Source organism: Toxotes jaculatrix, chromosome 3, assembly GCF_017976425.1.
Source record: "Toxotes jaculatrix isolate fToxJac2 chromosome 3, fToxJac2.pri, whole genome shotgun sequence".
NCBI lineage: Eukaryota > Metazoa > Chordata > Actinopteri > Toxotidae > Toxotes > Toxotes jaculatrix.
In genome coordinates this window covers 25,262,255-25,282,202 of record NC_054396.1, presented here as the reverse complement: position 1 = coordinate 25,282,202, position 19,948 = coordinate 25,262,255, and the positions used below count along the sequence as shown (strand labels likewise).

At 41.0% G+C, this 19,948-nt stretch overlaps 1 protein-coding gene across 2 annotated transcripts in view; it reads right to left on the bottom strand.

Annotated features, from left to right (window-relative positions):
* Nucleotides 1-3,308: 3,308 nt before the first annotated feature.
* ephb2b (eph receptor B2b) overlaps nucleotides 3,309-19,948 on the bottom strand; it is a 115,756-nt gene continuing 99,116 nt past the window's right edge. Inside the window, exons 8-16 of one of the 2 annotated variants that reach the window (XM_041033462.1) lie at nucleotides 17,998-18,106; nucleotides 16,129-16,196; nucleotides 14,369-14,491; nucleotides 13,950-14,197; nucleotides 10,641-10,856; nucleotides 10,055-10,204; nucleotides 7,970-8,163; nucleotides 7,024-7,179; nucleotides 3,309-5,917 (exon numbers count right to left, since the gene is read on the bottom strand). In XM_041033462.1, coding sequence (XP_040889396.1) covers nucleotides 5,809-5,917; nucleotides 7,024-7,179; nucleotides 7,970-8,163; nucleotides 10,055-10,204; nucleotides 10,641-10,856; nucleotides 13,950-14,197; nucleotides 14,369-14,491; nucleotides 16,129-16,196; nucleotides 17,998-18,106 — 1,373 coding nt within the window. In that variant the 3' untranslated portion in view covers nucleotides 3,309-5,808. The remainder of the gene's footprint in view (nucleotides 5,918-7,023; nucleotides 7,180-7,969; nucleotides 8,164-10,054; nucleotides 10,205-10,640; nucleotides 10,857-13,949; nucleotides 14,198-14,368; nucleotides 14,492-16,128; nucleotides 16,197-17,997; nucleotides 18,107-19,948) is intronic. The other variant, XM_041033464.1, reaches the window with a different exon arrangement.

The following is a 19,948-nucleotide window of genomic DNA, read 5'->3' as shown; positions in this document are numbered from 1 at the left end:
GCTAGATCAATGTTTAATTTGACCTCAAAAGTAGTCTACACAGGGATTTGCAGCTGCTGTTTGGTAAGTCCAATATAATGTGCATGGTTTGCAATGTCGTATTTGTGGATTCTGAAAAAAATTCTCAATGCCATTTCTTAAATTGCTTACTTAAAAATTTTTAAACTGTAGCCTGCTTTTAGCATTGGTCTACTATAGTGGGAATCAACTGCGTGTACTAAACCCTGTGGGATTACCAAAGCAAAATGCAGTCAGGTTTTGTTTCCAGCTTTGTTTTATAGCTACTGGAAAATTAAAAAGCTTGTTTTTATAGGAATTAGTCATTTCTACATTTCTAAAGTCAGATTTTGGACTAAATACAATTTGACCAAAGTTTTTAATTATTTCAATTTGCCAATTACTATTAGTAATTAAAATCTAACATTTATTGAAAATGTGCTTTTATTGACAAACAATTCCTAATCGCCAGCAGCATTATCATCTTCATTTAATTTAAAATTTTAATTTTAATTTAATTTAAAATTAAATCAGAAAATTTGTGTGGTTGCAAAATTAAGATTTCTTTATTCATATATTGACTAATTCAGTCATTGCTTGGTTGTCTTTCACATGATATATGATATTAAAATGTCAGGTCCAGCAGTTGTAGGCATGTTTTGGTTCTTTTCTAACAGGATAAACTTGAGTCACCAAAGTCATTTACATTAAGCAGCTAATGTTTTTGTTAACACAGAATGTAATCTTAATAATCTACAACCACAATCCCTTGAACAACATTGGGGGAAAAAAATCATTTTAGGATTAAAATTAAACAATAAATTACTCTGCACTTTTTTTTAATAACAGATCTTATTTTTTTTTTATTGAGGAGACTCAAGTTGGGCTTTCCATTTTTAGAAAATAAACCAATGACAATATTACAAATAATGAAATTGTTACATCATTCACAGGGTTACAGTCAATATACATTTATACAGGATCTCCCACATCAGTCACAGTGGTCTGAACCGGCACTGGTCTATAATGTGGGCTTTAACAAACCAGGGGAACATGTGGAGCTCCCCTGCCTGAACTAACCAACAGCCAGAGTGGTAATGAGCGGGTCCATAGGCAGGGATGGGTAAAACGAGGGGGAGCACTGGGTCATGTAGTGGAACACAAGTGGCAGGTTGGCGTTGTGTTATGAAAGTTTGTCCAACAGATGGAAGGACACAGGCGTGTTGTGAGCAGCAGCAGCCAGCATTTGTCCATCAGCAGCCTGCTGAAGTGTCCTGAACACTGGAGCTCTGCCTGCTGCACCATTCACAGACTATCTGGACCTGAAAATGTCAATCCAACATGCTACATTTGACCACCACAGCAGTAGAGGGCGCTCTGGTGCTTCATGCTGCAGCCATTACACAGGAGCCATTTTCTGTCTGCCACAACAGGAGGCAGAACTCTCGCTCTGACCATACTGTAGTTGGGCGGCGTTCAAAAGCAGCCCAGTGGGTACAACCTGGCATAGTTCCTGTTTATGCACGCTATCATGTAACTGTAACACTGAGACTTAACGGTTTTCCTCCATCCTTCAAATATTGGCACTCAGCGAGGGCAGGGCTGACTGTTTTTACTTTGCTTCACATATGTAAGAGGAGAAAGTACAGAATGTTTTGCTGAAAGTTGCAGTAGGCAAACGTTGTGTGAAACCATCATGAGCGTCAGAACCACACTGCGTCTACTTCAATTTCCAGAGGAAAACTGTAAAAAAGTTTTTAAACTCAAGAAGCTGGAGTCTGTATGCGTAGGTGGCCTATTTCTGGTGCTATAAAACTATGAAATTTTGCAATAAAACTACATCTGTAAAGTTAAATAATTGTTTCTGGAACGTGAACAGCAGGGAACAAACGTTCTGAAAGAGAGACAAGTCACTGAATTAAAGGGTACAAACATCTTTCTGTACACAAACCGTGAACTGACATACAGCGGATTTAAATCTCCCAGTGATCCAAAATTCTGATATATCTGACAGTAATTCTGTTCTGTCAAAACCTTTTACAGTAATGGACAATAATTCCAATTAAATGAAATATTCAGTCTGATTTCAGTGAAGTGATAATAGAATAATAACACATTATTTAAAATTTCTGTTAGAAATATGCCCCCCATGGAGACTGTACCAGAAGAATTAATAACTTGGTTTGCATACATTTTTCAACAGTCTAATATTGGACATAAGAGACTTTTTCACAGCTTGGGCTTTGGTGTAAAAAAGAAAAACAACAACAAAAAAAAAGCCAGCCAGTCTGCTGTTGAAAAGGGAGCCAGAATCACTTGAAACACATAAGTGTGGCAATTTCTTCTACCACTGATCATTGCTCAGCCTGAACTGTAACAACACGTCTCTTTTGTGCCATCAAAATAATAAGATACATAAATACTTCATGCAGTGCTTCCAAACACTCCACATTCAATCAAAAGGTTTTCTGTGACTCCTTCAGATGAAATTGAAAACAACAAACTAACCCTTGAGAAGGGGCTAAAAGTATTTTCTTAGCTGCAAGGAAATACCGACAGTATGCATTAAAAAAAAAAAAATCAACTTCAGCATTATTTTATGTCTGCCCACCCTGTTTAAAGTAGTTCCTTGAAGCAAAATTCAAGGATAATTGCTTGATTAATAACTCAAAGTCTTGGCAGTGTCCATGGACAAGAATCTGAATGAGCTTTAATGGGGCTGGAGCAGAAATTCAGCAGCCCTGTGTAGACTTCAGATTAATTTCTTGAACAACGTTAAGTGTTTTTCCTGACGACAAAATATTTGCCGTACCACGAGAAGATGTACAGCCTCAGCCTCACTAAATAAAACTGATGAGCTGTTAAGTGTTGAGAAATGGAAAAGGAAGACAGTCTAAAGCTTAGGAAAAAAAAAAAGAAGCAAACTGCATGTTGGCATCAGTGACATTTAGGTCACAGCATCACTTTTCACTCGCTTCTCGGCTATGACTAACAGCTCATGATTCTCCTCCTCCAGTTTCATATGTTGTAAAAGATTGTAGAGAAATATTTGTTCTGATGTGTCGCGCTGCAGATGAAAATTACAAAACAGAGGATTAAGGAGCATCAAGAGAATAAAAAGCCACTCTCCACTCTTGGCTTTAAATTCTCTGGACAGCCAGGCATGATGAAGGGTGGGATGACAGAGGTGCAGTAACTGAGGTGTCTCACTTTCTTTAACTAGGGCTTTGGTGCTAAAGCTGTCTGTAGTGATGCCAGAAAAACTTGGGTCATGCTCAGAGGCCTTGGTAGACGTGTACATGGAAGCATTGTCCAGTCTGGAGGAATCTTTTTTTTTTTTTTTTTTTTCCTCCACATGGTTGGATGCAGCATCAGGACAAGACAAGACACAACTGCCCCACTGATGATGAGTGTCAGTTCGCCTGCTGCTGTTGATGCTCTTAAACTCGCCAAGACGAAACCAGACAACTGCTGAAAGCCGACTGTGAGGAGATCAGTGGGAGCGGCAGACAGGTGGTCGACAGGCATGTATGTGATCAAGGGGAGAGAGAGGGAATCAGTGCCTGGACAGAGCGGCTGTGATCGGGGTGGGGCTGCCCCGCTGTGACCGGACACATCTGACCAATGGCTCACAGCTGGACGTCCATGTCTGGCTGTCAGGTCTCAGAGCGGAGCCCAGTAGGAGTTTTGCACCGCTGATATCATTTACTGGCTGTGTACATAAACCCCTGCCTGATTCACCATCTCAGGGGAATCACTGCATTGCTACAAACTCCATCTTTCCCCCCTCCATAACCCTTACACCAGGTTAGTGAAGACAACACAAACAATAATTGACAGCTTTGTACTCATAAGACAGTATTGTTCACAGGAAACCATACAATAAATGTATATACTGTCTATAAAACGAAATCAAAACCTGTTGCAGGGGAAAGCTGTTTATCTACATGGGTTTTGTGCACCAACATGATTCATGTTCCAAAAATAAATTCAAAGCATTCCTGAAGGACCCAGAGTGTTTGCTGGAGTCAAACAGGAGACTCAGTGCAGAAAATAAAAACAGAAACAAACTAAAAGTAATAATAATTATAATTCAATAATATTCATACAGAAACTGCAATAATATAACACATTGCATTTTTGTTTTAATTCAACAAATGCCTGATTGTAAGATCTACTTGTGACTGCGTGTGTAAAATAACCATGTGTGGTATCAAAACTTTAATACTTAAAACATAAAAATGTCTTTTCAAAAGGAAAACTGGAAGAAGAAGAAACGCTGAATATAATGCAGCCACATTATACTCCGTAAAGTGTGTCAAATCCAAGCTCTTACCAAACAGAGTTCTAGTAATTGCAGCAAATCAAAGCACTGTGAAATTAACCACTCACTCAGCATGCTATCAAACACGAGTCCCGACGCTTCAGGAGCCACTGCTTCTTTGTGCACATGGTATGCGTGTGCAACATGTGCACGTACGCACAGACGGCACCGGAGACGGCACTGGAGATGAACAACGTGAGGGAGGATGCTATAAGTGGGCATACTGTATGTACGTGAACTTTGATGTAAACCTGTTTTATGTGTGTGTCTCTGTGTGTGTGTGAATCTATGTAGGAAGTCGCTTTGCTGTTTCTTTTTTTTCTCACAAACTATTTTTTTCACAAAATAAGGACAGAAACTGATGGTGACAACAAAATAAATCCTCCCTGTAGTTGGTTCTTCTGCTCCTGAATTGTTTTTCTCTGAGTCATCACGTTATGGCAGGTCAAGTGCATCTGATATGTACAGTACAGGATCATGACTGGGGTGCAAAAAAAAAGGGAAGCGTTCTATTTGGCAGGCTGTGAATATTTCACTGTGAAAGGAAAAACAAAACGTCATTTTGTCTATAGTGAGAGGAAGCATGGTGTGAGGGAATCTTCATCACAAAATTTCACACAATATAGAAAATTACTTGCAATGAGGAAAAAAAAAGTTTTTTTCTTTTTCTTGAGTGTTGATTTCACCGTGTGAATTGTCAGTCTGAATGAATGCGTTTTTGACATCAGTCTATGCCAAACGTTGTCCATTTCATGGTTTTTTAATTTATTTTCTCTCCTGGGGAAACAGCTGGAGGGTGCACGTCGAGTCCCCCGGCCTCCTCTGTTTGCCTTTCAGAAGGCCACAGAGAACTCTGTTTCCTCATGATGTCCGAAAATTAAAACAGCAAAGACAATATCCACACTTTGTTGAGGATGGCCTTGTCTCCTCAACTCTTCCTTGTTTTCTTTTTTTCTTTTTTTTTTTTTTTTTGCCCTTTTAAAGGGTAGCTTTCCTACTCGGTTCTTCTAATGTACACCCTTATATCATCTATAAATTTAGATAAACTCCTTTCCATTTCTCAGTTTTTCTCTTTTTTTTTCTTTAAAAAAATCTTTACAAAATTATCAGAACAAACAAACCAAAACAATAAATGTTCAACATCAAAATGAAAATTGGTGGAAGATTGAAAAATGTGTTGCTGGTCGCTTCTAACCTCCCATGTTTCTGGCTCCAGAGGTGGGTTGGCTGTAGGCCCTCTGATGCCTCATCACACGGGTTTTTGTTTCCACAACTCTCCACAGCTAACCCCAAGGATGGCAAGAGAGTCAGGGTGAGGGGATAAGAGGAGAAGAGAGGGAAGTGGAGAGGGGAACGGGGGACGAATGGTAGTCTGGTGGGAAGACCAGACACACTGTCACGCGAAAAAAAACATCCACTCCATCCTCCGCACCCAGAGCCCTGCATCCCAACCGCCTTTTTTTTCCCCTCTGCTCCAGTCGGAAGGGTCAAACCTCCACTGACTGGATCTGGTTCATCTGTGCCCGCATCATCTGGACACTGTTGAGGATCTTCTTTTGATGCCCTGCTAACGTCACACCAACCCTCAGGATGTCGCTGTGATGAGAGACAGAAGCAGATGTCACAGTGATGTTACCATACACTATAAACAGCCTTACATCTACATCTATCCATTTTTCTATCTATCAAATTTTCTGTCAGGAGGTCTCGGAGAAAAAAAAAAAACACATAACACAAACATAACAAAAACAAAACATAATACAAGGCCATAACATAAGGAGGACTGTCAAGAAGGAGAGCAGAAAACAGCAGAAATAATATACATCCAAACAGAGATGACAGTAAAGTAACAGAAGAATGAAGCATTGCAATTTCGCTGGGAAACAGCTGTGTTCATCCATCTTTGAAGCCAGAAAGCTTATATAATCACAGAAAAATGTTTGAATGCCAGTTTAGTGTGTTTTCTGTGACTAACAAACTTCCTGCCTGATGTGGTAAAACCCCACCCGTCTCTTACCACCAAAACAAATGCTACGAATGACAAATTCACAACATCTCTTTGACCCAAGTCTATCACAGACACAGAAAAATGCCAAAATAAGTTCCACTTCGTATCAAGTCAGTGGCATCAGCTTCAAACATAATCATTTAATCACTGTTGAACAGTTTCTTCTCCCTAAAACAATGAAATTCCTCTCTCCTAATTCTGGCTCTCGACAGAAAGTGCGGTTATTGGATTACACATTACCATCTGTTTTGTTCAAAGAGCTGAAACCCAACATCTCTGTGGGTTCATCTCTGGCTTGTGATACTGTTATCCATAGACAGGAAATGATTATTATCTGTTTCTCCACAGGTGGCATTCTTAATATGATTACATCTCGTGTTTTGTGATGATTTTTCTCTCTGTATTTCGGGCTAACCAACACCATATACCAATGTTTCCTCTCAGTACTTTAACTGAGGTCAAGGAGAGGCCTGCTCTACACATGGCAGAGAATAAAGGGCACTGTTATGGCCTGGAGCTATTGTACCCGCTGTTCAGGCTTGCAACTGCAATATTACGATCTGCTAATTACACGCAGAGCGGCACGGAGTACCAGAGAGGAGTCTGGTTCAGGTTTTAAGAATACAAGAGACGCAGCAAATCCGCCTCTTGTAATCTTCTTCCGTTCAGAACAGCAGGAATCATCAGTACTTACTCCATGGTCATCTGGGAGACCACATCAAAGGTAGTAAAATCAGCACTGGCAAAGTTGTCTTTGTACTGGCCCATCTTGATGGCATCCAGCCACTCATCCACAGTGCTGAAGCTGGAGAAGTCGGGGATGCTGCGGTCCAGGAGAGGGAGATGAACACTGAGGGGGACACAAGCAGAAGTCATTACAATGATGACACAAAGGGGCAGGTCTAACAGAATCCTACCGGTCTAATCCATGAACCAATATTTTCCAAACTGATTCTTCATAAAGTATATTTTCCAAATGAAGTGATAGGCTTCAGGGAGCCAATATATCCACTCAGCGTCTGTGGAAAATCTGGCCCTCGGTCCTGCGCTCCACCACAAATGAACGTACAGAAGGGGGATAATGGAAATCAGTAAACCCTGGCTCTCAAAGGAAACTAACACCCAGAGCAGAAATGCTTCAAAATGTTTTGTTTTGAAAATTGCACAACTGCTTCAATCCAGGATTCGCCTGAAGCCTTCGTGGGAAGGATCTGATCTATCAAACCAAAAGGCTTTAATTTACATAACCGCTCGGCGCCAGGAGAAACAAGAGACACTGTGTTCGGCAAAAGTGAACTGCGCCACGGACGGCACTGTCGCAGGAGCATGAATTTCCTGTTAGGAAGAGGGAAGCCTTTACATTGGGGGAAACTCAGATGCATTATATTGTTCTAGATGTTATCCACATCAATGTGAAATGATGCTAAAACCAGCAGCCTGTCTTGCGGGATGCCTACAGAGACAAGATAAAACACACATGCAGATACCACACAGAGAGTGAAGGACAGAGCAAGGAAAAGAGAAGAAAATACACTGAGCACTAGACAACACCATATGTTATGAGAACGAGTGTTAGCGACAGCGTGAAGACCAGTAAATCACACAAATCTGATTTGGCCAACAGTCTCCCTGCCACTCACCCTGAAGACAACGGAGTCATGGCCTTTAGCGTGTTGGGATTGCGGATCATCTTGTCGAGGTTGTTGACAATCTGACTAAACTTGGGCCGATTGTTGCGGTCTTTCTGCCAGCAGTCCAACATGAGCTGGTGAAGCGCGCTGGGACAGTCCATGGGTGGTGGCAGTCGGTAGTCCTGCTCTATGGCATTGATAACCTGCAGGGGGAGACACAGATCTCTAAGGGTTGCTATCAGGCTTGACGACAAGGAAGTGGATTGATGGAAAAAAATCCAGTGGTGGAAGAAGTACTCAGATCCTTTATGTAAGTAAAAGCACCAATAAAATTGTGTAAAAAATATTCTATCATAAGTAAAATTCCTACATTCATAATCCTACTTTAGCAAAAGTTTTTTGCAACAAAATGTAATGTAAAAATAATAGTTATATGCAGCCTTTTATTGTATAATTGTTTAATTCACTCCAGGAGTTCCCAACCTAAAGGTCGGGTCCCCTCCAAAAGATAAAAGGGGTTAATGGGGAAAAAGAAAAAAAAGGTTCTATCAATTGTATTTTTCTCTAAACGTTTTGTGAAATATTGAATATTTTTATCTAAATAAAACCATCTGAGATGTTTAGAGGGTAACTAACGTTTTGGTGAAGCCATAGACATCATAAACCTGGCAAGGGGCAATAAGTAGATGCTGCTTTTCTGTAAGAGCTCACAAACCAAAACTCAATGTTGTGTTTTTAAAAGTCCTTCAAATTTTTATGTAAAATCTTAATCTGAGAAGTTATTAGTAACAGTTGCAGTCACATAAATGTAGCAGAGCAAAAAGCACAGTTTCCTTCTGATCTGTTGTGGAGAAAAAGTTTTAAGTAGCATAAAAAGTGAAACACTCAAGTAAAGAACAAGTACCTCAAAACTGTACTTGAGTAAATGAGTTACTTTGAACCACTGACATGATCCAACTGGAAAACGTCCTCTCAGACTGTATAAACGTCATTAGTGTGTCATAAATATTTCATATTAGAGTTGTTGGATAATGCCCCCGGTTTAAGTGACGTTCACAACAGCCTTGTCTAATATGAAGTAAATGTTGGCACTGATGCTCTCTCTTCTGATGAACACATAACAAGGGCATCTGTGCCTCTCACCATGTGGTGATAACAACTGCTGTAGTCACTGCTGTGTGTTACTGTCCAAGAGTCAAAACTGTTAAATAGCAGCTATTACATAAATACATGTAAATGCATAAATATACATATTTGTGCAGCGATCGCCACATTACTTATGCATGTGAAGCATGCTGTTAAACACTAGTTAGGCCACTGAGAACATAAACTTTGTTCCACCAACTTTTCCACACCCGCTCTGCCAGCGGTGACCTCATCTCTGGCCTTCACAAAGTATTTAATGCTCTTTCTCCATAAAGCCGCCTTAAAGATATGTCTGACTCGGGCCAGTGATGTTGCCGGTCGGGGGGGCACGCAGAGGTGGCGCACAGTTAACAGAGTGGAACGACCCGGAGGACACTTGTGATGAGGACGCACAATCCCCTGCTCATTATCAGGGCCATTAAAGGAGCTCCATTCAGACCCAGATTAATCTCATTCATGAGACCTCCAAACGAGGACCCCGATGGAGCAGAAACACTATCTGAAGCTGCTAATAAGATAACCGTTGAGGTCCTCAGTCCCTCTTAGCACATTAGTGTTCTCACTTTCAATTTGAAACTATTTTCATTATCTCGCTCCCCATAATTTGCTCTCTCCTTCGCTACCCAGAGGGAGATAGGAAATGGAGGCTCCAGTCAAGAGCAGAAATTGTCCACTGAGCACTGCCGTGCATTTCAAATGATCTGATTATGTCTCTGTGGCGAGAGTGGGGGAATTTTCATATAAAACCCGTGTGTGAAACCCACTGTTTAGGTAAGAGAAAGATATGAATGACAAAATGTATCTCTGAGGAGTTTGAGGATTTAACGAAACTCGGAAAGTAAGAAATGTATGCAAGTAGTGAGACACTGTCTCTAAAATGTTTGGAAATTTGACTGAAGAATCAACCGAAATTTTAAAAAAATGACTCTGGGCAAGTAAAATACATACATCTTGATTGGTCATGTCCCAGTAAGGTCTCTCTCCGTAGGACATGACTTCCCACATGACGATCCCGTAGCTCCACACATCACTAGCAGAGGTGAACTTCCTGTACTGGATAGCTTCAGGTGCAGTCCATCGGATAGGGATCTTCCCTCCCTGTGAACACAAAGGGCACAACCTCAGCAAGAAAAGCAAGACCGAAACCTGACCGTCACAGTGTCCTGGCTCCGGAGAGAGACACTGTTCAGAGCAGCTACGCTGACGGTAATCCAAACTGGGGGGTGGACATAACAAAGCCCCTGGGAGTAAAGTGTAGCACATGAACTACCAGTGAAGGAGGAAGGGAAGAACAGGTGAAGGGGTGACATTTGTGGGAGTGAAGTGTACTGTGTACATTAGACTGGATTAGATAAAAACCTCTGGCCACATCAAGTGAAAGGCTTTATCAATCAGAGCAATTCAGATAGTGTCAGACATATTTTCACAGAATAATAATAAATGAAACTTGAGATTGTTTGATGGTTTTCTGAGTTTGTGTTTCTCCTTTTATGCTATAAGGGGAAAGACATGAACAATTCTTTCCATTTCTTACCAAAGCACTAGTGTACGTAGGGTCTGAAGTGTCATCCTCAAGGAAGCGCGAGAGACCAAAGTCCGACACCTTGCACACAAGGTTGCTGTTGACCAGGATGTTTCGGGCAGCAAGGTCACGGTGCACGTAGTTCATGTCGGAGAGGTACTTCATTCCCGAGGCGATGCCGCGCAGCATACCAACAAGCTGGATCACAGTAAACTGCCCGTCGTTTTGCTGAAAACAAAAGAGACACTGTGTTATAATATCCTGTTGCAAGGAGCAGATCATGAAGAGGAGATGCTGCTAGTAACTGTGTGTGGCCAATCAGGAATTGCAATATTCTACCGTCAGTTGAAGATACAAAAAGATAGTGAACCGGAGAATGAAATTCCTTGTTAAATGTGAAAGGAGCAACCTTGCCCTGCCTTGTCTTGACCTTCTTTTTCAGATAGTCTTCCAATACTTAGTTAGTATGCTGCATTGTGTTAAGATGCAAAAAAAGGGGCTGGGGCTGAAGTGCTGAAAGCAAAGAGGCTTTATAAAATGTAAAATATAAGTTTTTATTTGGCACAATAAAATTTTATGTGATTTTCTTTTAATGATTCTTTCAGAACTAATCATCCGTGTGCCATTAATATTACAACTTGGTTCACACTTAAATCCTTTCAATCAAATTCTAATCATTCAGTTTTGACAGATATACTCAGAGTGTTTGTGGCTTTGTAGAAAAAATATGTTGAAGTATGGGTTTCTCTGAAGAGGCCCTCCAGGATAATGACAGCAAGGTTTGCGTTGGGCTCAACTGGCCTCGGTCAGGCAGGACAGGTCTAAGCTGGGACTGGTTGGCTGTCTACAGCTGTTCCCCTACATGGTTTGGTGAGGGCTTTACCCCATGCATGGGGAGCGTCTGGAGCAGTGGTGCAGCTGTGCCTCCAACTGCGCACACCTGCACACTCCCCACCACCCACCACGACGCCTGGAGAAGATTCCAGAGAATGGAACATGGGAGCTCGGGGCTGGGAGTGGACAGACGGAAAGGCTGAGAGAGGGAGCTGAAAGGGCAGGCGAGCAGAGCTCCAAGCACAGCCATACTAACAGTCTGCATGACCGCTCCACTAGCCTATTTCCCTTTCAAACATTTTGCTGCTCATTAGTCGAGCGGATGCTTCTCCTCACGTCAAGCTGCTCCTCCTCGTGTACCACAGCAATTAAGCAGAATGCATTATTCATGAAACCTTTCACACAAATACACATTGCCACCCAATCTGAGTGCTGTGTTTGCATATACTTTAATTGGAAAGATTCCTCCAAAGTCTTAGGGGTCAGGTTAGCTGGAAGAAATAAGCACAAATTCGTAGAACCGTGTGAGTCAAGGTCTAGTGTGATTTATGGGAAAATAATGTGTTACTGACTTTCATTCTCTTTACTTTCTCAGCTTACGGTTGGTTCCAGATAAGAGCCCAGCTCTGATCAATCTATCCTCCCTGTTCTTGCTCTCTCTACCCTGCAGGTTTTTCTGCAGGAGGCAGCAGGGGACACAATCCTTCAGCAGGCAGCTCAGTATTGACTGCAGAGACCGTTTTAAACAACCACCCACCAATCACCTCAGAGAAGACACACACCGTGTTCAGAGGCTCTGACACTGTCAGCAATTGTTGTCATAAACTGTCACCGCGAGGTGCTGCAGAGGTTCCCTGTTGTTTTGGAATACAATGTGCTGTCAAATATGTTTAGCAAACATCTACATATACACAAACACCCTTCACCGCGAGATCAGATTCCAAAAAGAGCTGATGCTTTGTGTCTCAGAGGTCGGAGGCAGAATGCAAATAAAGACTCTGAGCTCAGTCAGAACAATACGCTGACAGGAGCCTGCACGTGTATTTCTTGAGGATGGTTTTGATGTAGGATGCTTCAACTGACTATCAGGGAGGGTCTTAAACTGGTGTTTTCAACTTGATAACGCAGCTGAATTCTTAAAATAAAATAACTTACATGAAATTAAATGGGCCTTATTAATTGAATACTAAATGATTGTATATACTACACATCTGTATCCAAAAAACAACAGAATAACATACTTGTTTTTACTTCAGGAAAAGATGGGGCTTATGGTAATTTTACGATGTGGCATTTTTACTGTACTTAGACTGGCATACTCTCTGTGTTGAATTAAATTGAGAGCTCCAGTTGAAGTTTAACTAAAAACACAGATTTTTTTTTGGCAAAGATCACACATCCCCAATTTCCATAAATCAGATTCCCTTTTCTGCTCAATCCAAAAATGCAAAAAGAGCAACTAGGGTGGATGAAAGCACACAAAAAGCCATATTAGGCCAAAAGATTTGTTTTTATTTCACTAACATCCCAAGACAGATGGTGAAGGGCCGTGTGACATCTCATCTCATAGCCAGCTTCATTTTTAAAATTCTGACAGTTCATTTTAAGTCTTGCAAAGTCTTTGAATTATTTATGGTTGTCGTAAATGGGAGAGCATTGCCGGTTCTCTGTAATATCCTTCTCTGGTTAGATTATGAAAATTAAAAATCCTGTGAACTTATGAGCCCTGCATATTTCTTGTCAGGGGAGTCGGAGGCAAAATAAGTGTGTGATTCCTCCATGCAGCCATAGACAGTACGGTATAAACAGCAGCGGAGTGAATGCAAAACAAAAACAAGAGCATCATCAAAGAGAAACACAAGTCCTGGACCCTCACTAGAAAGACCCTGGTATTTGTCGGTTCATCGTAAAGATTGACAGAGAAAATATAAAAGAGGAAAATACAATATTAATCAATACTGAGGGTGAACAGAAATTCTGTGGGTGTTGATTGTGTGTGATTGCATTGAGATAAGAGCATCTCTGAGTGACTGGTGATTGACACTATTCTAACAGGAGAGATTCTGTGAATAATAACTTTTACTTGATGATTACAGCACATGAGTGAATAAACCATGACAAATTACTGGACTAATTTGTGTGCACATGCAAGAGGGTGTGTGTGTTTATGTGCGACAACAATTTGAATGCTTGTTGGCCAGGTGCTTGAATAAGTAATCTTAGTAATACCTTAAGTAATGACTAATCTTTTTATATAAAAATGACAGAGTGTAACTTTCAAATAGCAAGAGCAACAATTTCAAGTATAACTTAATGTAATTGATAGTGTTGTAACAATCTGTAGGAGGTGAAAGTTTAAACCTACAACTGTTCATTTTCACCAGCTTTCTGTCAGCATTAAATCTCAGTAAGATATTTTCCTCAAAACCTTCTGTTCTAGCTGAGACACAGAAACAACACAAATCATTAAAAAATCAGGTTCCTTACTCTGAGGAAGGAGTCCAGAGATCCATTCTCCATGAACTCGGTGATGATCATGACAGGGCTGCTCTTGGTGACCACGCCCTCCAGGTGAATGACATTAGGATGGTCGAACTGCCCCATGATGCTGGCCTCACTCAGAAAGTCCCGCCTTTGCTTTTCCGTGTAGCCAGACTTCAGAGTTTTTATGGCCACAAACATTTCCCTTTTACCTGGGAGCTTCAGGTTACCACTGCACACCTCCCCAAACTCTCCTGTGAATAGGTTATATGGAAAAAATAAAGTGTTTTATTAAACTCAGAGCAATGTGAGCAAGTAAAAGTAAGCAGCTTTCCTGCACCCATTTGTATTTGGAAATCAACCTATAGCCAAGCTATTTTACAGTGTGCTATTCCAACCACATTTCAGTCAGATTTTTCCATTACCTGCACCAATGACCTGTTCAATCTTCACACAGGATATATCAATCTCCTTGGCAAACTCCCTCACAGCCTCGTTGGGGTCCTCATATGTGAACGGATCAATATAAATCTTCATTCCTGGAGTCACTTGGAAAAAAGGAAAGAGCCACTATAATATTTGATTCTTGTGGTCAAGCTTACGCTCTGACAGGCTTGACAGTCAAATGATTTCAGCCACATTAACAATCAATTCACCTCGCATTCACACATTCCGGACCAGTACTGTGATTTTTTTTTTTTTGTTTGACATCCAGCCAATGAAGGATGAAGGATGGTGGAGGGAGTGTAGTTACAAATGGTGGTTATGACTGGTGCCTTGTGGCTACTGTGTATAGCTATTCAGCCAGCAAGGACATGGTACCTCCAGTCCTCTTAGCTGTGATAAGGTGGGTTAATATATATATCATCGCCTGTGAGTCATAGTGCCATTAACACTCAGGAGGAAAACCTGGGCCCTATATCAGCATCGCTCAGCTCCACTCCCAGAAATAAATTGGCTCTCCTAAGCCCTGATGCCAGGTAAATTGGCTTAAGGTGGCCTTTAAGTGTTCAGGGACTTAAGTGTCCCGAGTTTTAAATCCGATTATTCGGCTCTCACCTCCACATCAGGCCTGAGGCTATTTGAATGGATACGGAACTCATGCCTAGGCTGCTGCAGAGCTCGAAGAGCATGCACACTGTCTCAAAACCTGGCAAACTGCTCTAAAGAAACATGCTGCAGAGATGAACAGATGGAGAGGATCTTACCAAGCAAAACCCCCCATTACTAAAACCCTACAATCTCTTCCCAAGACGAAGCACTGTTCAACAGACCACCCTCCTGTGATGGCAAAGACCACCAGAAAACAGGGACAGAAGCCTGAACTGTGACCGGTGTGAGGACAGGATGCACACAGGACATATTGGCTTCTGCTCTTAATAGCTGTGAAATATCAGAGCCTTTTACTGGCACATTTCCCTCAATCACAACCGGGACTTTTTGCACAGCATGATCGGATTGTATTGAGAAAGCATTTACAGTTATTAACATAACAAGAATGAAGCAGTGTGGTATTTACAAAATCAAATACACAAATTAAGATGGGGTCATAAACTTAAGATGGAAATAGATCCGCGTTTTTCCAGTCAGGCATGTGAAAGATGGATTAGCTTTAATATCTTAGATGGAACCACGGTGAAATTACTTTTCAGCTCTTTCTCACCGGATATATTTCGACATTATTGTCACTTAAGCTATATGCTACTGTACTGCAGGAAGAAAGAAAAATCATTGAGAAATTTCACTCATTCACCAAGTCTTTTGAATTTTTTAACAATGGCAAATGATTCATGTGGCATTAGCATGCTAATGGCCTTAATGTGAGCGAAGACTGACCTATTTCCACCACAATGGATTTAGTTAACAATGAACTGTGACGATGCACTAAACACACACCCTGCACTAAACACTGGTTATGATGTGGTTAAATCCAGGTGAGCAGAGTCAAACAACAGGCAGGATTACTCATAAGCAGGGGATAGGCAAAGGAAGGGGTGCCGTGCTGTAGCCAAGGACACCAGCATGCAAGGTGGTAGCCATGGAGACAGGTGTGTGAGGCAGCGGAGGGCTGAATGATAGCCATGGAGATGACTGTGCGAGATGGTAGTCATGGAGACAGGTGTGCCTGGTGCTGAGGGAAGAACCAGCAGAGAACGCAGGCTGAGGGGAGTGGTGGTTTACTCACTGTGGCCGCTGGTGTAGTGCTGCAGTTTGTCTGTGTATTCTGAATCAGTCCTGTCGAAGCCACGCCTCCTGGGGGAAAGACAAAGAACTCTAGCTCTGGTTCAAAAACAGGGAGCGGGGAGGGGCAGAGATACAGATCAAACACCCCCAGGTTTACCTACACTGAAGATACCACCGACTAAGATCACATGGAGAGCCAGGACTTTGTAGATAGAGAAACATTTGACTTTTTGCTACACTGCAAATGGTAGCCAGCCGTGCAGTCATTTCCCACAAAAATGTCTCAGTTTTCCTTTGCAGTGCACTCCAACTGGGCAGCTACATGAGCCGTTTCAAAGTTACTGGCACACCTACGATAAGGAGGAGTATTTTATTTTAAATCCTTGGCAGATGACCACGGTGAGCCTGTAAATATCACCAGTTTTTATTTAGATGGGCTAATGACGTGGGTTATGTGACGCACTGTGGGATAGTTGATCACAGCAGAGACTGCAAAGAAAGACAATGAGACAACTTAAGCTAGGGAGAGTTTTGAACTGGACAGTAGAATAATTAAAACTAGCATCCATTAGACATAAATCTCTTCATCATCTGATTGGAGTCACCAGATCAGTATCAAGGCTCATATTGACTTTATTAAGCCGATTGCATATCAGCCAGGTGCAACCAGTCCACATTAAATACAGCTTCTTTGTCTGCGTCATTATACAATTCACATTTTTTGCTGCAGTGCCACATCAGTCCCTGACCTCATGTGAAATTGATCCCAAGGACTTCCACACAGTGACTTGCATGGATTATAAATATGAGAAAAAGAGAGCACCAGTATCAGATCAGGATTTGGTATCAGCAGATACCCTGAGCTGAGGTCTTTTTCTCAGTATTGTAATATGTATTGGTGCAATTATTTAAAACAAATCTAATTAAAAACATTCTGCAGAATGTGTGAGATTTATTGCAGTGTTAAACAGAGAACAATCAGGGAAACAATACAAAAATAAAGAACTGACGGACTTTGTTACTTATATCTCAAAATACATTTGTATGTTTTTGGCTGTATGAGGCAAGGCAACTCAAAGTTTCATACATAAAAATGTCCTTTTTCAAAGTAATTTTACACTTCTTCGTTTTTATTCAACACTTGCTTCACCATAGTATGTTTTTCAACTTCATTACAAAATTGTGCTGCTTGCCAGTTTTGATTGGCCACCAGCCTGGCAAAGACAAATTAAAAATTCTCTTAATTTCCACCACAGTGTATTAGAAACCTTTTCTTTCCTTGACTGTCTGACCGTTCAATCTCACAGCCTCTCATTCTCTCCTGGCGATGTTCCCAAACTATTCCACTATATTGCACACAACCAATGTCATTAACTCAGCATAATCCAAGATAGCAATATACCGTACGCCAAATATTCTGTCTGCCATCCAAGACTGATCCAAGAGAGAATACATACTCAGAAATACATCTAGTTCATTCTTGTGTGACTCAAAACACTGTACTGCTACATAAGCTACACTTTTAATATGAGTTGCCCCAGTGGGAACAGAAATCTAAAACTTGGCAGAGTTACAAACTTTTGATACCCACAGAGCAGCTGCAGTACAGAACTTTGATAGCAAAGTTGATTTTTATATATTATTTCTGCAGCTGAAAGACTGGAATTGATTAAGAATTAATATCTCTGAACTCAGATGGTTTTATCTCTACAACTCACATTTATTAAGCCGAAAGATCTCATGCAAACTTACTGGATAACAAAACAACCACTAAAAAGGAAAAAGTATCCCCTTTGCGAGCTTGTGCAGATGTTTTACTGGTGATGAGCTTACGGGCAGTTTTATAAAGGCTGCGACAGGACTGACTCACCGGTTACAGACGATGATGATGACGACCACAGCAATGAGGAAAACCAAGCCAGCAGCTGCTGATCCAATGATGAGAGGTAGCTTCTCCTGAATGCTGGTGTTGTATTCCTCTACAAAAAGGAGGAACACATAAATAAACACAGCGCTATGCACACACACACACACACACACAGTCACTGAACATGCTGAAACATATGGGTAAGCATCTGAGCCACTGCATATGGAGGGAGCAATGGGTGACAGACAGACATACGGCTGGCTGAACCAATGAGCATCTTGGCATCTTAACTGGCTGCATGGACCATTTTCCAAAGCACACTGAATGTGCTCAGATGCCGCGGATATGGACAAATCATCTGGCAGAAAGTGTGTGAAGTGAGGAGAGAGAGCATGTTTGGGTGAGACCCAGACCGATCAGGCAGCCAAGAGCAGGAATCCAGCTACTGAATGGGCACACAGAGGCAGAGCCAGATCCTTCTCTTGAGCACTGCAAATGACGCACAACTTCACACTTTTCAGCAGATACACGGGTTAGTGAGTTCCCCAGAGTTTTACCTGCTACTGGATAACTTGCTAATTGCATTTTTTATGGTACAACCCATTTGGTAACCCTTCACTGTAACCCTACCTATTAAGCATTTATAAGCACTGAAAAAACATTTGATAAATGGTTCATAATAGACTGTAATGTAGTTATGACTGTGTTTAATTATATTATTATTCATTATTTGGTTTTACACCAACCTCCTCTAACGCGTACCCACAGGAAGAGTTCTAGTTGTTGACAAATTTATACATAAATAAACATTTACACATAACTACATTATAGTGTGTTAATAATCCTTTATTAAAGGATTATATTGAGCTTACAAATGTTAAATGTAGGGGTGGGGACTCATTGGAGAAATCTTGTAGACTACAGAGTCTTGATATCACTTTCCTGGGAACTGCTGGTTTGTTATTTCCCTTTACTTTTGTATTTTTAATAACCCTAAAATGTACATCAGGCATGGATTTTGGGCAATATCTGCAGGTATTAAAGAAATTGTGGATTTATCTGTGTTTCTATTTTGAAAACTGATTAAAAAACAATTTGCAATAACAAGTAGGTAATAATCAGATTTTAAAAACACATTTTATAGTGCAAACACTGTAGTTCAACTTCCTGAGAGGGATTAATTTCACTGTCTGTTCACTCACACATCTTCACAGCCAAGCTCATCACATAGGTACGTTGTTTACTTTACACTATGGTAATCAGTGTCTTCTTGCAGCAGAAAACACAACTTTCCAGTGCACTGGGAGACATGAAACCCAGGTGAAAAATCACTTTCTTCATCATTTTCCTTCTTTAACAAAAAAAAACAGTATTTTTCAGAGAGAAACTGACAACAATGAGCCTTGTATGTCCTCAATTCACTCAATATTTACAGTTATGAGTCAGTTTGGTGCATCTGAAGTGCTGGGATCAGTGCGTGTGGCAGCATCAGGGTTGTTTGTACGAGAGTTCAGGCTAATGATGGCCCTGGGCGCTGCAGGCTGAAGGAAATGAGATGTTCAGAGGGAAAAACCCAGGCCTTGGCTCTAACATTAACCTACATGACTGATGTTTACTGAATGTTCCTTCTTCTCCGAGTCATGTCACCGTACATAGATAAGACAACTTTGACCTCAAAGGCTTTTGGTGGCAAATGTCAAAAATATATCTTTGCAAAGAAAAGACTGTTTGAATGGAGATTTACCACATAAAAGAAAGAATCCTTGAACATTTACCAAATGAATAATAGAATAATTATATGAGCATAATTTGAGCAAAGTTTCCAAATACTGAAAAAGACATGATGAAAATAAGAATATGATTTCAAGCCATACTAATCTGGTTTTGGAGCACTTGTGTTGTTTACTCCACAACATGATTCCCTTTCAATGCCACAGCTGTCTGAATCCATACT